Source organism: Carcharodon carcharias, chromosome 21 (assembly GCF_017639515.1).
Source record: "Carcharodon carcharias isolate sCarCar2 chromosome 21, sCarCar2.pri, whole genome shotgun sequence".
Classification (NCBI taxonomy): domain Eukaryota; kingdom Metazoa; phylum Chordata; class Chondrichthyes; order Lamniformes; family Lamnidae; genus Carcharodon; species Carcharodon carcharias.
The window spans coordinates 15,408,661-15,426,689 of NC_054487.1; the positions used below are offsets into that span (position 1 = coordinate 15,408,661).

At 42.8% G+C, this 18,029-nt stretch overlaps 1 protein-coding gene across 2 annotated transcripts in view; it reads right to left on the minus strand.

Annotated features, from left to right (window-relative positions):
- The window catches only part of large1 (LARGE xylosyl- and glucuronyltransferase 1), a 473,246-nt gene that overhangs the window by 17,681 nt on the left and 437,536 nt on the right, over positions 1-18,029 (minus strand). For both annotated transcript variants that reach the window (XM_041215935.1, XM_041215936.1), the window contains exon 10: positions 12,393-12,548. In XM_041215935.1, the coding sequence (XP_041071869.1) occupies positions 12,393-12,548 (156 nt within the window). The remainder of the gene's footprint in view (positions 1-12,392; positions 12,549-18,029) is intronic.

The window sequence follows — 18,029 nt, forward strand, 5'->3', positions numbered from 1 at the left end:
AGAGGTCCCCAGCATCACAGATGCCAGTCTTCAGCCAATTTGATTGACTCTGTGATATCAAGAAACTGCTGAAGGTACTGGATAGTGCAAAGGCTATGGGCCCTGACAATATTCCGGCAATTGTACTGAAGACTTGTGCTCCAGAACTTGCTGCGCCCCTAGCCAAACTGTTCCAGTACAGCTGCAAAACTGGCATCTACCCGGCAATGTGGAAAATTGCTCAGGTATCTCTTGTACACAAAATGCAGGACAAATCCAACAAGACAGTGGAATTGACTGCCTGAAAGGGTGGTAGAGGCAAAAACCCTCATAACATTTAAAAAGTATTTGGATGTGCACTTGTGATGCCAAGGCATACAAGGCTATGTGCCTAGTGCTGGAAAATGGGAATAGAACAATTAGGTATTTGTTTAACTGGCGGAGACTCGATGGGCCGAAGGGCCTTTTTCTGTGCTGTAGATCTCTATGACTCTATGGCTAATTACTGCCCCATCAGTCTACTCTCAATCATCAGTAAGGTAATGGAAGGGGTCATTAATAGTGCTATCAAGTGGCACTTGCTTAGCAATAACCTGCTCACTGACGCCTAGTTTGGGTTCCGCCAGGGCCATTCAGCTCCGGACCTCATTACAGCCTTGGTTCAAACATGGACAAAACAGCTGAACTCCCGAGGTGAGGTGAGAGTGACTGCCCTTGACATCGAGGCAGCATTTGACTGAGTGTGGCATCAAGGAGCTCTAGCAAAACTGAAGTTAATGGGAATCGGAGAAAACTCTCTGCTGGTTAGATTCATACCTCGCACAAAGAAAGATGGTTGTGGCTGGTGGAGGTCAGTCATCTGAGCTCCAGGACATCACTGCAGGAGTATCTCAGGGTAGTGTCCTCGGCCCAACCATCTTCAGCTGCTTCATCAATGACCTTCCTTCCAACGTAAGGTCAGAAGTGGGGATGTTTGCTGATGATTGCACAATGTTCAGCACCACTCGCGACTCCTCAGATACTGAAGCATTCCATGTCCAAATGCAGCAAGACCTGGACAAATCCAAGTTTGGGCTGACAAGTGGCAAGTAACAGCACCACACAAATGCCAGCAATGACCATCTCTAATAAAAGAGAATCTAACCATCGCCCCTTGATGTTCAATGGCATTACCATCACTGAATCCCTCACTACCATTGACCAGAAATTGAACTGGGCTAGCCATATAAATACTGTGGCTACAAGAGCAGGTCAGAGGCTAGGAATTCTGTGGCAAGTAGCTCACCTCCTGACTCCCAAAGCCTGTCCACCATCTACAAGGCACAAATCAGGAGTGTGATGAACACTCCACACTTCCATGGACGAGCCCAGCTCCCACAACACTCAAGAAGTTTGACACCATCCAGGACAAAGCAGCCCGTTTGATTGGCACCACATCCACAAACATTCACTCCCTCCACCACCGACACAAAGTAGTAGTAATGTGTACCATCTACAAGATGCACTGCAGGAATTCGCCAAGGCTCCTTAGACAGCACCTTCCAAACCCATGACCACTACCATCTAGAAGGACAAGGGTGGCAGATAGATGGGAACACCACCACCTGGAAATTCCCCTCCAAGTCACTTACCGTCCTGACTTGGAAATATATTGTTGTTTCTTCGCTGTCACTGGGTCAAAATCCTGGAACGCCCTTCCTAACAGCACTGTGGGTGTACCTACACATGAACTGCAGCAGTTCAAGAAGGCAGCTCACCACCAACCTCTGAAGGGCAACTAGGGATGGGCAATAAATGCTGGCCCAGCCAGCAAAGCTCACTTCCTGTTAATTAGTTAAAAAAATGCTAGGGATTTGTCACTCTTTACCACTATTATTTTTTTCATTATTATATTTTGTTTATATTAATTTTGTGGAGGCCCTGATTCAATCCTAGCTTTCTGGGATATCTAATGTATCTCACCTCTACTGGAAATATTGATTAAACGTAATTATTGAACATACCCTCCCATTTCCATATTTTCATTGGAAATATCACTGTTATCCGTTTGCAAGAGTCCCCCATTACTCCTGACCACCCTCTTTTCCTAATAACGTTGTAAAAGTGTTTTGTTTAATACCTCTTGCGTATTTCTTCTCATATACCCTTTCATAGTTCTTACTATTTGTTTTGCCACCCTTTGTATCTTTCTCATTTGCCAGGATCTGGGCTTTTTTTCTTTTGTGTTTTGTTAATGCTTTTTCTTTCAGTTGTCCATGACTGTTTTTTCTGGCAAGTAGAGCCCTTTTCCCTTAGGGATATAAATTGGCTCTGTGTCAGGTTAAATCCCTTTTAGGACACCACCTACTGATCTCCTGTCGTTTAACCCATTAACAGAGTTGTCCAGTTTACTGTGGACAGTCTCTGTCTCATTCCATTGAAGTCAGCCTTACCTAAATCTTGAATCTTAGCAGTTGCTTTCCATTTCCCACTTTCAGTGCTACATTTAACTTGATCATATTATCTTCACTATTAGATAAAATTTCATACACCGCTAGGGTGTTAACTAAATCTGGCTCCTTATTCATTACTAAATCTAATATGTTGGTTCAGGACATTATTTGCAGAATCTTGTGCTATCTCTGGTGGCAAGCTTGGAAGTGGGAAGGGTATGTACTTAGGTGGGATGGTGGCATATGGGAACCTCACTGCCTTCCTGCCTCTGTCTAAATTAAATTCTGGGCGGGAAGGCTCATGGTTGACCTTTATGCGCCGCTACCAGTTGAGGCCCTTAAGTGGCCAATTAATGACCACAAAAAGGCCTCATCCCACCGCCACTGGTATTAATCCAGCTGCAGGCAGGCTTGTTGCCATGCGGTGTGCACGGCAGCTAAAACTGTGTGGGCTGCTTGTCACCTCCTGGTGGTGAGGGGGGTGGGGTTCACTTAATTAAAGTCACTCAGTGGGACTGCCAACAGGAAGTGGAGGCCTGCTGACAGCCATCCCCCTGCCCTTGCCTGCTGATAGCCCTGCACTCCTCTGCCTGCAACCCCCAAAATAGCACTTCACCCCCCCGTCCCGCTACTCCCAGTTACTTACCTTTGGTCTGGGTTGCTCCACAATCCTTGGACTCCGGTGACTGTTCTTCTGGCAACAGCCACCACCTCCCCAGCGGTGCTGCTGAGCCTCTGATTGGCCAGCAGCTCTTGGTAGGAGAGGCTTCTGCCCCTGTTATCTAGGTTCCAGGGGAAGGCCCACCAGTGGCCTCGCTGCTGCCTGATTGGCTTGTGGTGCGGTGAATCTTCCCAGAAAGAGGCAACAAGAGCCAGCCAGCAGGCGAGAGCTCCGATGCCCTCCCGTGATTCCACCCAAAGTTGCAGAAAGCTATCCTGAAATGTGTTTTTCACCTTTCTGACATGTGCTAGTTTGCTTATCCCAATCTATGTGAAAGGTAAGATTCCCCATCAAAACCATTCTGCCTTTACTACATCCATGTATGATCTCTGCAGTTATAAAATTTGCCATGTCAAAGCTTCTATCGTGGCGTCTATACACAACTCCCAATACTGCCTTAAATCCTTTTCCAATTCTTAATTCTAGTCATAAAATCTCCACTGCCTGCTTATCTCTCATTACCTGCTTTGTTTAGTTCCTAGTCCTGACCATTTTTCGGTCATGTCTCCATAATTGTTATAATTTCATAACTTTGAAGTTGACTTTATACCTGTAATTCATTCTATTTGCTCCTTATACTCTAGGCATTGGTATAAAGAACACTTATTTGGACCTAACTTGTCCTTCTAGTCAATTGCATTCCTCACCTTTCTTAATTCTCTCTCTCAATGTATTTACACCTTTTAATTTTCCTTTTACCTGTTGGACCTTAAGCACAGTTTCTGAATTGTTACTCTATTCTATTCTCTCTCATTTGTTTTCAAAGTATTATTTATAGTACCTTTTCCACCTGTGCCCTTCATCCCATTTACTAGTTTAAGCTCCTTGTGACTACCCTATTTTTCCTTTCCACTAGAAGCCTAGTTCCAGCCTGATTCAGGTGGAGTTCATCCTAACAGTTCTCCTTCCCTATCTCAGAACTGGTACCAGTGTCCCATGAAATGAAACCACTCTTTTTCACACCACTCTTTCAGCCATATGTTCTCCTCACTAATCTGCTTATCCCTATGTCAATTTGCAAAGTGCATAGGTAATAATCCAGAGATAATAACGCTTGAGGTCCCGTCCGTTAATTTAGCTCCTAGTCTTTGGCACTTTCCAAACAGGATCTCTTGCCTACTCTTCCCTATGTTGTTGGTCCCAGCATCGATCATGACGACTGGATCCTCCACTTTCCTTTCCAATATCCTTTCAAGCTGGCTCAAGATGTCCTACGCCCTGGCACCAGGTAGGCAACATACCATATGGAACTCTCGATCCTGCTTACAAGGATGTTATCTGCCCCCCTAATTATTGAATCCCCTACAACTACCACTGTATGTTTCGGCTGCGAATCTCCTGCCCATTTTGAGCAGCTGCCTGCTCTAGGTTGCCGTGGTTCATATTCTGGCAGTCTTGATCTTTACCCTCACAGGTAACAAATACATTGTGCCTGTGGAATAGGATCAGTTTCTGCAGAACCCCCCCTTACTCTGCACATTATTGGTCACTCCGAACCCATCCTGAACCTGTACTTCTCTATCAAGTGTGATCAAAGTTTGAAACAAACAGTCCAGATATTGCTTTGCCTCCCTTATGCGTCAAAGAGTCTCCTAATCGCATTCCAGTTCAATGACTGAGTCAAAGAAAATCAAGTTGGAAACAGTCCCTCCAGATGTGTCTGCTTGGAACAGACTTGCTGTCCCTAAACTCTCTCATCCTGCAGTCCATAAGCGCGTCAGAAGTAGGAGCAGGATATTGATCCGGCGACAGTGAAGGAATAGCGATATAGCTCCAAGTGAGGATGGTGAGTGACTTGGGAGGGGAATTTGCAGGTGGTGGTGTTCCCATGTGTCTGCTTCCCTTGTTTTTTTTAGGTGGTAGAGGTTGCAGGTTTGTAGGGTGCTGCTGAAGATGACTTGGTGAGTCGTTGTAGTACATCTTGTAGATGGTACACACTGCTGTCACTGTGTGTCGATGGTGGAGGGAGTGAATACTTAAGGTGGTGGATGGGGTGCCGATCTACCAGGCTGCTTTGTCATGGATGGTGTCCAGCTTCTTGAGTATTGTTGGACTGCACTCATCCAGACAAGTGGAGAGTATTCCATCACACTCCTGACTTGTGATTTGTAGATAATGGACAGACTTTGGAGAATCATGAGGCAAGTTACTTGCTACGGAATTCCCAACCTCTAACCTACTTTTGTAGCCACAGCATCTATATGGCTGGTCCAGTTAATTTCTGGTCACTGGTGACCCCCAGGCAGTTGATGGTGGGAGACTCAGCCTTTGAATGTCAAGGTGAGATGTTAGACTCTCTCTTGTTGGAGATAGCCATTCCCTGGCCCTTGTGTGCAAAAATGTAATTGTCTATTATCAACCGATGCCTGAATGTTGTCCAAGTTTGAATGCATGTGAGCAAAAACTTCTTAATTATCTGGGGAGTTGTGAATGGAACTGAACACTGCGCAATCATCAATGAAAATCTCTAATTCTGAACTTGGAAGGTCATTGATGGAGCAACTGAAGATGGTTGGGCCTTGGACACTACCCTGAGGAACTCCTGCAGCAACATCCTAGGATATTATCTTTTTTTGTGCTATGTATGACTCCAACCAATGTCACTTCTACCAACCTCTTTCAATGTCTGTTTCTGTCATCTCTTCTACTGTCACATCCTCTCACCTCTCCTATTCCGAGTTCTAGTCTTTTTTTAAAAAGACCTTAGTTCAGTTATACTTTTTAAACAAAATCAATAGACTGCTGTCAGATCTCAGGCCCTGCGTAACACTGTCTCCTAGGGCCAACATGAGTTTATAGCTCATACACTCCGATGCTGCACTGAACATGAATATTACAGTAATAAAGCTGCTTGCAATAGTCAGGATTCACTTTCATAACTGAAATGAAACCTATAATTTCTGCTTGCTTTAACCTTTCCATTTTGTCCTTCTGAAATCTTTCCTAAAGAATTTCTGCCTGAAGTGAAGTTTAAGATTTTCTTCCTTCTTACCATTTTTCCATCCATTGTGGAGATGGGAGTGAATTGAGAAAATTACATGCACAATTTTAACTCAGGCTCAATTGTTATAGAGTGGGAAGAGTGCTGGGTACATTCTCCCACCTAAAGCAAGTGGGCAGGAGGGCAATGTTGTTTGGGAGCCATGAGAATTGTCCTGGCAAGGTGAGTGAGGGAATGGAGGGCAGAGGGATTTCCTAGTGGATTTTGGCTGAAAGAGGAGTCAGGGAAGCCTAGGAAGAGAAGGCCCAAGCCTCCCCTGTTGGGCTAGGTAGGGTTTTTGATTGTGGGTTCAATTTCACATGGGCCTGCCAAACCCTTAAGTTAAAATGGCGCTGCTTGTCTCACCCTGGTTCTGCTCGAGGACTTTTCAGACCGCACTTTGTCTGGCACCTCCCCCAACCTTGCTGCTATCGGTGGTCCAACCAGGAGCAAAGAGCTCCCCACAGCGTCGCTCAAGGGACCATCACAGCACAAAAGCCTCTCCACCACGTCAAGTTGGCTATCCCCTTTGCTCACAGGATGATATTTCTGTTTTAGGGGATGACAATGCCGTTCGGTAAAGTTGGAAAGAACATTTTCAACAACTTCTGAACCGTGAATCCATAGTTACATCTGATACTCTCCAGTCTATTCCCCCTACCCTATGGTGGAATCTCTGGGTAAACCATTATAGTGGGAGAGCTGCAACAAGCAATCAAATGGATGAAAAAGAACAAAGCTTGTGGATGCGATGGTATTTCAGCTGAGCACTTCAAAGCTAGTGGCCTTTTGCTCATATCAAAACCCTATGCGCTCATCTTACAGATTTACTCTGCCAATTTCAGAAATGCGACAATCGTAACTATCTTCAAGAAGGGAAATAAGTCATACTGTGGAAACTATTGAGGTATTTCCCTTAATAGCAGGAAAAATCCTGACACGCATTCTCCTGGATTGCATACTTCCCTATGACCAAGGAAATCCTCCCAGAAGCACAGTGTGGCTTTAAACCTTCCAGAGAAACCTCCAACATGACATTTGTTGCCAGACATGAATCCAAGAAAAATGTCAAGAACAATACCAGGAACCTTTCATTGCATTCATCAGCCCGACCAAAGCATTTGACTCAGTAAATCATAAGGATCTATGGATTGTGCTCCGAAGATTTGGAGATCCAAGAAACTTCATTACAATGCTGGAACCTGCTTCATGGTGATATGGCTGCAACTGTCTTGAGTGGGAGATCTGAAACAGACACTTTCAAAATCCGTGCTGGGGTCAAGCTAGTGTGTGACAGCTCCCTATTTATAACTTACGTGACAGTGGCTATTCTCCTCATCAAAGATCAACTGCCCTCTGGCATCAAATGAAATACCAATAAGATGGGAACTTTTTAACCTCAATCCTCTCTGTGTAAAAGTAGTCGTTTGGTAGTATAGAACTTGAGTACTGCTGAAAAAAGAGACATGTCTTAGCTTTTTGTCTTGCACTCATCAGGACACTATGCAAGAATGCCAACATGAGGGAAAACAACAATTTATACTATATGAGGAGAGAGTGCTGATTGGTTGGCAAGTATGCTCTGATTGGTAGAGGCTTTGCCATGGAGAATGCACCATTAATGGTGACTGACAGTAAACTGCCAAGCATTGTTTGAAATTTAAACCAGCCAGCTTGACCCGGGTTGATCAAGGCATTGCCCTGAGGAATGAGCCAGTGAATAGCTGTCACTTATTTTATTTAGCTGAAATGTGTGTACATGTTCTGTCTGCAAAGAACAGGGCCCTGTGTATTAATATATGTAGCTTCCAGTACATGCAAATGCACCACACTGCAAGCCCGGCTGATAATTTTAAATTGGTTGTCAGTGTAACTCTTAGCACACTGAGGATTATTTGGCAAATGTTGTCCAATCACATGAATCACATCTAATGTTGGACACTGTTTTTTGAGTTTTGCATGCACGGGCTGGTCGGGTATGATCTGTATCTTGCCCGTTGCGAACAGCGGCTGGGACATGCTGTTTGATATGATCCGCCAGTCTTTGGGACGCTCGGCCTACATACTTGGCACTAAAATTCATATGCCTCATTACTCATTTGTCTGATAGGCTGAATGTCTTTTTGGCTTGACGGCAGCATCCTGTTAGTGGCGAATACCACTTGTTTTGCTCCTGCATAGTAGTAGCGTGAGACAGCTAGCTTCACCTGTTGCTCAAATTTTTGTGATACCTTGCCCTTCCAGGCTAATCTGAGGTAGACTGGGCACCGTTCAGGGCCAAAAGTGACAGCCTGAGGCCTGTTGATGAGCTTGCATGATATACAATGTGAAATGATCTGATCTGGGTAGCCACTATTCTGCAGGATGCCTTTGATGTGCCCTATTTCAGCATCAAGTTTGCATGGTGAGCAAATGGCTTGGGCCCTATTTATAAGGTTGCTGATAACACCAATCTTATTGTGTGAAAAACTGTAAGAATCCGAATGCGCATATTGACCAGCGAAGGTAGGCTTGCAGTAGACAGTGGGAGAGAACTTCCTGGCAGATTTCTCAATTAGTACATCAAGGAAGGGGAGTTCATTTGACTGCTCCAGTTCAAAGGTGAATTTGAGCACAGGATGGAGCCCATTAAGTCATGTAAGGAAATTATTACATGCTATTGATTTAAATATAGTGAACCTATCATCCACATATCAGAAATACACAAGAGGTAGGTGTCATTCCTTCAAAGACATGTTTCTCATGGAACCCAACAAAGAATTTTGCGAGAGCTGGACTGAAAGGGGATCCCATGGCAACACCATCTATTTGAGTATACATGGTATCATCAAAACTGAACTCAACTGCGCGAGTTGCTGAATTCATAAGTTCAATGAATACTGATTCACGCAATGTCGGCGGGACTAGATCACAATGATATAGTGCTACAGCTCAAATATTTACGGCTTCCTTAATTGGAACATTGGGGTCTAGGCTAGCAATGTCAAGTGAGCACATGGACACAGCATTGCTATCGATATGCAGCCCGGCGTGGTCTTCGCAAATGCACAGTGTCCTGATGAGTCTAAGGTGAAAAGCCTCTTTTTTCAGTGATACTCTGTGTAAAAACTAAACTGACCTGCAAAGGTATACATGATTTACAGTTTGTGGATGACCGCAGTGTCGTTTCTCACTCTGCACCAGATTTACAAGCTATTCGCAATCTCTTTAATTCTACATGCAGGAGACTGAGCCTGTCCTTGAATGTTGCCAAAATAAAACTCATATCAATCCATATGTGCTCAGCCAAATATTTCACTTCCCACATATGTTGAAGGAGAGACTCAGAAATATGTTGAACACTTACCATATCTTAGGTCACCATTGATGACGAGATCCAACGCAGGATCTGCTGCATCAGTTCGGCCTTCTACAAACTTCAGCATTGTGTGTTTGACAACAAAGTCCTCCACAAATCAACAAACGTCATAGTATAAAGAGTTGTTGTAAATACACTCCTGTACTGTAGTGAGACCTTGACTGTGTATCAGCGACATATAAGAGTTCTAGAGAAATTCCATCAGTAGTGCCTCCGCCATGTCCTCCAGATTCAATGGGAAGACTCTCGAACAAACACTAGTGTCCCTTTTGAAGTCAGCTCCACTAGCATTAAGACAAAACTCCTGCAAAATGAACTTTGATGGACCTGACACTGTCCGGATGGCTGAAAGCCATTTTCCACACCATGTCCTGTTTTCTCAACTCTTCAATGGCCAGTGTTCCAGGTAAGTTCAAAGAAAACACTTCAAAGGAAAACTGAAGCTCTTCTTGAAGCATAGCAGCATTGACGTTAATGATTGGGAGGAGCTTGCTACCGATCATTCAGAATGGTGATAACTTGTGCATCAAACTGCATCATACTTTGAGTCCCAACGTCTTAATAGTGAGGCAGAGTGGAGCCAGAGAAGGAACGGAAAAGAAGAAAATCCTGTACTCCGGATCCCACTACCTCATGGGACATCCTGCCCCCTATGCCCAAAGATCTGTGGGCCAAGAATTGGTCTGTTCAGCCACATTAAGACCCAAGACAGAAACTTGAGACCCTGAGTAGACATTGTTCTTGAATGAGGGAACAGCTGCTACAGTGGCCACTCATCTCACCATTTAAATTAAGACCCTGTTCTAGGGTGAGTGCCATTCCCTTGTTTGATCTTGGGTGAATTAAGATGCTGGATGCAACAAGAACCACCAACCCACCTCAAGCCCAAACCTATAGATCCTCCTCCATCTGCACCATTCACGCTGGGCAATGGTGGGGTTAAAATACCACTTAAGTTTTCCTTGGTTTTAAAGGCCCTTTCTTTCAGCCAAGTCAAAACCCAAACTAGGGAAGCTGACACGGTTGCGTCACTGAATGGTTTGGGGTTTTGCAGGTAAGTGAATTTATAGTTTCAAAATCACCGGAGTGAAGCACTGTTCTCTGCAATGCATAGCTGGTAGAATGTGCCATGAGTCCCAGTGCATCCTGAGATACAACTAGAGATACATTTACCTGCAAAACCCCAAACCATTCTGTGACGTAAACATGTCCGTTTCCCTGGCCTGGGTTTTGAATTGACTGAAGGAGAGGGTCTTTAAAGCCTCTCCAAGGATGGTCAGTGAAATGAAATAAAGCAAAAAGAAAAACACATTAAAACATAATACATTGATCCAAGGCGGCCCAACTGCAAAGGAGACAGATTGTAGGTTGAGAAAATGACTGACCCACTTACAGCTGGTCCTTGAAAATCTCTCTCATTGATTTTAAATTAATTGGACACCGCAGGTTTGTAGGACTGTCCTGCACCTAATCGCTTGCTCATCAATTTAACAAGTTAAATGAATAAATAGGGAAGAATTAAGGAGGAGAGGAAAGAGACAGACAGCAGAGGTGAGCATTACATGGGGACAATGAAATGATTAGGAAAGAAGTCAAAAAATAATTGAAGGCAAAGAGGAACTACAATATTGAAATATCAAGGAATGTAAAACAAAATAATAAAATTTTCTGCAGGCACATGATAAAGAAAAGGAAAGTTGGGATGGGAATAGGGCCACTAAGGGATGGTCAGGATAAAAAAATCACAGGCAGTGATAAAGAAATGGTAGGTATTTTAAATTATTTTGCTTTATTCACTATTTACCATGGAGACACCTGGGCATGGTGTCAGAAAATGAGATTAGAAATGATATAACTGCATTTATAATTAAAAGAGGAGAAATATTAAATAGAGTAATCAAACTCAAAGAGGATAAAACCACTGGTCTGGACAGATTGCATTTGTGTACTTTAGAAGAATCTAGAGAATAAACAGTGGAGACACTATTACACATATTTAATAATTCATTAGAAAAAAGTATAGCTAAGATTATATTTCTATTAAAGAAAAGAAACAACATGTCGAGTGAACTATAGACCTGGAAGCTTAACAGGAGCAGAAAAGGAAGGAGAAAATTGAAAAAATATCTAGAAATCAAAAATATAATCATGAAAATATAGTCAGCATGGATTTCGAAAGGGGAATTCTAGGTGTGATCAACCTCATTGAATTCTTTGAAATAACAAAGAGAATGTACCAGGGCGATTGAGGAGATGTAATATATCTGGATTTTTGAAAAGGCGTTTGATAAGGTGTCATTTCATAGACTAATGAATAAAATCAGAGCACATGGAGTCAGCTGACAAGGAGCAGAATTAATTGTTAGCTGGTTGAACGACAGAAAGCAGAGAATAGGAGTAAAGTGTAACAATTCATGGTGGCTGAAGATGGAGATTAGGATACCACAAGTGTTGGGACCACTGTTATCAACAAATGATACTAACAATTCAGCTTTGGAATCAAAAACACAATTTCTAAATTTGTGACATCAATTTGGGGGGAAAGTCAACATTGGGGAGGACTACAACTTGCAGAATAGCCAGATAATTGGAAAATGGGTTCTCCTCAGTGCCCTAGCTAATATTTATCCCTCAATCAACATCACAAAAACAGATGATCTGCTTATTGGCTCATTGCTGTGTGTAAACTGGTCGGAAAGGCAGCACCTCTGACAGTGCAGCACTCCCTCAGCTTGAATCATGTACTCAAATTTCTGAAGTTGGACTTGAAATATGATCTTTGGACTCAAAGGTGAGAGTGCTACCCACTGACACCTAGGAATAAACTGCTCCCAGTGAGCCAAAAGAGTTCTAGTCAAACAGTATCGATTGATGTTGGGTAGCTTCAATCAAGCAAACTCTCAAGACTTTCTCCATACTCACGTTTTGACTGTTCTTGTCTACCTCGCTTGGGCAGCCAAACAACTCCCGGCGTAGGAGATTCCCATCGTACTCCAGAAACGTCAGATAAAGGTTCCGGAAAAACTCGACATGCTTGTTCTTCACCCGCAGTTTCTTGGGAGAATTCCAGTGGATTACCTGCAGGGCAACAAAGCACGATCAACGCCACATCCACAAGCTAGCCCAGGAAGGGAGTCAGTACGTATTTCACAGTCCCAGTGAGCTGGCTCAATGACACCTTCCCTGGTCCTCATTGTTACCAATTACTGTCTGCTGCTAAGCTTCCATGATCATTCTGAGTTATTCTTTCTTGTTAATTCAGTATTGCTTTTTTCAAACAGTTGTATAGTAGTGTAAAACTTGAATATTGCTGTAAAGAGAGACTTGTTGCTGAAGCTTTTTGTCTTGCACTGATCAGGACAAACATAAGAATGCCAAATTTCAAACAATCACAACAATTTATACTACAGGAGAAAAGGATACTAGGATTGATTGGCAATTGACTCTGATTGGCTGAGGTGTTGCCATGGAGAAAGCAACAGGGAACAATAGGCTTCCCAAGCTCTCAGGTAATTCAAAAAAAGCACAAGGATTGGTCATATTCCTTTCGTTTACAGAGAACTGGTCCCTGTGTATGAATGTATGTTATTCATCGCAAAAAGAAAAGAGCCATGTTATGATTTCAACTGATTATCTTAAATTGGTTGTTAGTGTAGCTATTAGCGCACTCAGGATTGTTCAGCAGGTGCTGCCCAATCATGGAATCGGATCTAAATGAAGATGTTTTATTTTGCATTTTGCAGCTGTGGACTGGTTGAGTATGGTCTGCTTATTATAAACAACCAAAAGAATATGCTGTTTGATCCAGTTGCTGGGTTATATGGCTGACCTGGCATTGCACTAACACAGAGATTCATACACAACATTCCTCAATTGTGTGGTAGGCAGAACGTCTTTCTGGACTGACAGCAGGACCCTGTTAGTGGATGTTGCTACAGGTCAGCTAATGATTATTTACTCTGCGCTTCAGTTAATGTTCATTGCCAGCGGTCTCATCTGGGGACGAGGGTGCTAGGTGACACTGCAATGAGTTTCACCCAATTGGTGGTTGGGGGAGGAGTGTTCTGGTGCCAGGAAGTGCTTCTTCACAATAAGGGTTGTGGAAATCTGGAACTCTCTCCCTCATAGAGCTATTTAGGTTGGGGTAAATTGAAAATTTCAAAGCTGAGAATTTTATACTTTTGTTTGGCAGGGCATTGTTCAACCAAAGCAGGTAAATGGAGTTAAGATATGGATCAGCCATGAATAGTGCAACAAGCTTGAGGGGCTGAATGGCCTGCATCTGCTCCCAATCCCAGGTGAGATGTCAGTCGGCCAAACCCCTAGCATCTATTGTGCGTTGCGGTCTAGTAACTCCTCCAATGTCTGACTCCAGCGAGGATATGTTTCTCATCCCCAGTTGGAGCAGTGGGAGCTTGTGTCTGACTTCCTGAATGGTATCAATAAGGAGCACTTAGATGAACTTGTAGTGTCATGGGAATTTTCCATAACTTTCGCTTGGCTTTCAGGTAGGAACCTGGGGGAAGTTTTGGAGCTATTGACCCCAGCTTCCCATGTAATCGGAGCCTGCATCCAATTCACATCAGTCTAGGCAGCCTCCTGAGCCCTGGTTTTAACCTTGCTTATCCAGGGTTCAGGTCAGATGCCCAATTATATCCTCCACTTAACTCAGTGGTGTGTAAATTTGGAAACATTATACATCAGGCATCTCACCCAAACCTGAACAGTTTCTGTCAGGTTAACATTGAGGCTCTAATGCTCTCTGTGGAATTCTCACAGTCATTGTTAGCTGCATTTCCAGTAACTATTTTGTTGCTAGGTTGTTGCAAAGGGGCTGGGGGAGGGTTAATTGTATATTAATTGTGTTTAATTGCATTCAGATAGTGGACATGAACTGGGCATTCACTTGAGATTAAGGAATAAATTATTAAGGAATAAGCATTGGCCAGGGCACAGGGGAGATCTCCCCTACTTTTCTTCTAATCGATACATACAGCTGGGAGGGTAGATTTGACCTTGGTTTAATGACTCATACAAAAGATTGCGCCTTCAACAGTGCAGCACTCCCTCAGTACTTCACTGAAGGCATGGATTATTCAAGGACTATCAGAATGGATTTATTAAGGGAAGGTCTCACTAACTTGATTGAATTTTTTTGAGGGTCGATGAGGGAAGCACACTTGATGTAGTGTATTTAAATTTCCGAAAATCTTTTGACAAGGTCCCACATGGCGCTCATAGTATCCAAGGGAAAGTGGCATGTTAGATCAGCAGCAGGAAGCAAAGGTTTATGATCAATGGGTGTTTTTGTGATTGGAGGGCTGTTTCCAGTGGGGTCTTGCAAGGCTCCAAATTAGGTGCCTTGCTGTTTGTGGTATATATTAATGATTTGTACTTAAATATAGGGGGCATCATTAAGAAGTTTTCAGATTATACAAAAATTTGCCATGTAGTTTATGGTGAGGAAGAAAGCGAGATATCTATATACTGGTCAGTTGGGCAGAAAAGTAGCAAATGAAAATCAAGCCAGAGAAGTGTGAAGTAATGCACTTGGGGAAGACAAACAAGGCAAAGGGATGCACAATAAATGGTAGGATACTGAGAATTGTAGAGGTTCAGAGACACCTTGGAGTGCATGACAATAGATCACTGAAGGTAGCAGGTGAAGGTATATAGGTGATCAAGAAAAGCATATGGAATGCTTTCTTTTATTGGCTCAGTCATATGATATATGAGGAGGGAGGCTATGCTAGAATGGTGTAAAACACTAGTTAAATTGCAGCTGGAGTATTGAATTCTGTTCCGATCAAGGTATTCGAGGCAGGACGTAAACACATTAGAGGGAGTGATGAGAGAGATTTACCAGGATGTTGCATATAATAGAGAATTTTTTGAGAAAGGATTAGATAGGCTGGGAATGTTTTCTTTGGAACAGAGGAGGCTCTGGGGAGACTTAATTGAGGTGTTCAGCCTAGGTAGAGTGGATAGAAAGCAACCATTTCCTTTAGCGGAGAGGTCAATAGCCAAGGAGCATGGATTTAAAGAAATTGACAGAAGGATTAGGGGGGAGTTGAGGAGCAATTTTTTTTTACCCAGAGGATGGTGGGGGTCTGGAACTCACTGCCTGAAAAGCAGGTAGAGTTAAAATTCCTCATCACATTTAAAAAAGGACTTGAATATGTATTTGAAGTGCCATAATCCACATGGTCAAAAAGTAAGAACTGGAATGTGGGATTTAGCTAGGTGTTTGTTTATCGACCAGCATGGACACAATGGGCTTATTGCCCTCCTTCCATGCTGTACATGTTTCTATGTTTCTTTGTCAGCATCGGTTTAGTGCTCAAGTCTCTGGAATGGGAGGGAGGGGGGGTGCTTGAACCGACAATCACTCCCTGAATGATGAAAGAGATAGAGAGCGAGGTAAAGTGGAAAAATGGTGCAGATGACAGATGTCAGGTGGATAGTATAAGAACCAGGCTGAAAATTGAAAGTTCAAAGGCAAAGTGAAAAAAGTAATAAGAGAAGCAAAGAAAGCATGAGAAGAGACTGGGAGCTAACATAAAAGGGAATCTGAAAGTCTTATAAAGGCACATAAATAGTAAAAGGTTAGTAAAAGGAGGGGTGGGACCGATTAGAGACTAAAATGAAAATTTACACATGGAGGCAGAGGGGATATGGTTGAGGTACTAAATGAATAATTTGCATTTGTCTTTACCAAGGAAGATGCTGCCAAAAGAAAGAGGAAGTAGTTGAGACAAAGGATGTGCTAAAAATTGATCAAGAGGAGGTACTAGAAAGGTTGGCTGCACTTAAAGTTGATAAGTCACCAGGACTGGATGAGATGCATCCGAGGATATTGAGGAAGTGTGGGGGCAGGGGAACTGTGAGGTACTGCCCATAAACTTCCAATCCTCCTTAGATACAAGAATATTACCAGAGGACTGGAGAATTATAAATATTACACCCTTGTTTAAAAACAGTCAATTGGATAAGTGAATATTAATTTAGAAAAGCCCGCATATATTTGTTAAAGGCCAATTGTATTTAAAGAACTTAATCAAGTTTTTTGATGCTGTAACAGAGGGTGATAAGGGTAATGCAGTTGATGTGTGTACGTGAACTTCCAAAAACTGTTTGATAAAGTGCCACATAACGGGCTTGTCAGAAATGTCAAAGTCCATGAAATAAAAGGGACAGTGTGGATATTGTAAAGAACATATTTTTATTTTTTTCTTGGCTTTAAAATTGGACTATGGCTTTAAAAACTACCATGGCTGCAGTTTAAAGGAGATGTTCAGTGGAGCAGGAAGAAGAAAATCTACGATGTTGCTATCTCCTGGAACAGTGTGCACCAGGTTGGACAGAATGGTGCTGGAACTGAGACCTGGTTTAAGAGAGAACTGCCTCGTGACTGCGTTTTGATTGGCTCCTGACCAAGTGGCCCGGTTCTGTGTGAGGATACTGCAGTAGATCAGCTCTTGGCCTGAAAAGAGGAAAAGGCCTGAAACCTCTCCAGTAATCCTGGCTATTCCTCGCATCGCTGTATCCTGCTTCCTTTGAGAAACCTCAGTCAGGAGGAAAAGGGGAAAAATCACCAGTAGAGACATTAAAAGCAAGTTTCAACCAGAGAACCACAGACTGGGAGACCACCTCGTGTCAACACAACACCCTGCAAGGAATTTGAAAGAAAGCAATCAAAGCCAACCCATCTAATCCTGAACTCCGGGTTGGTGCTATTGGAGTGTTTTATCTCACCCTTAAAATCCATGTTTTGTGTGTCTTATATGTATGTGTGTGTGTGTTTGTGTATAGGGATTTAAGAAGGGGTAGAGTTTAAGTTATCGAGTTAAAAGTTAGTTCATATTTCTTTTTTTAGCCACTGGTTACAGACAATTTGTTTAAAAAAGTGATTTACTTGTTAAGTTTACAAACCTGGTGCTCATACTCTTTCAACCTAAACTAAACAGTCAGGTAGAAATGGGGCAATTTGGTGGTCTGATCAAACTTGTCATATTTGTCACGGCTCAGGGAGCAATGGAGCTTGATACTACAGCGCATTATCCCCAGTGAGTCGTGACAATATGAAGCTCGCTGAATGAGAGGAAACAGAGAGTAGTGGTGAAAGTTTGTTTCTTGGACTGGAGGAAGGTATACAAGCTGGGATTCCCAGGTGTCATTATTAGGATCACTGCTTTTCTTTTTGATCGATATTAATGACCCAGACTTGGGTGTAAAGCGTACAAGTTCAAAATTTGAAGATGACACAAAACTGTGAGGAGGAGAGTGATAGACTTCAAGTGTGAAGTGATAGACTTTGGTGGAAAAAACAAGGAGAGGCAACATGAAATAAAGGATACAATTCTAAGGTGGTTTCAGGAGCAGAGGGACCTGGGGTATATATGCATAAATCATTGAAGATGGCGAGACAGGTTGAGAAAGTGGTTAAAAAGGCATACAGGAATTTGGAATTTCTATATAGAAGCATAGAATATGAAAATCAGGGAGCACTGGGTCAGCCTCAATGGAAGTATTGTAATTCTCAGCACCACACTTTAGGAA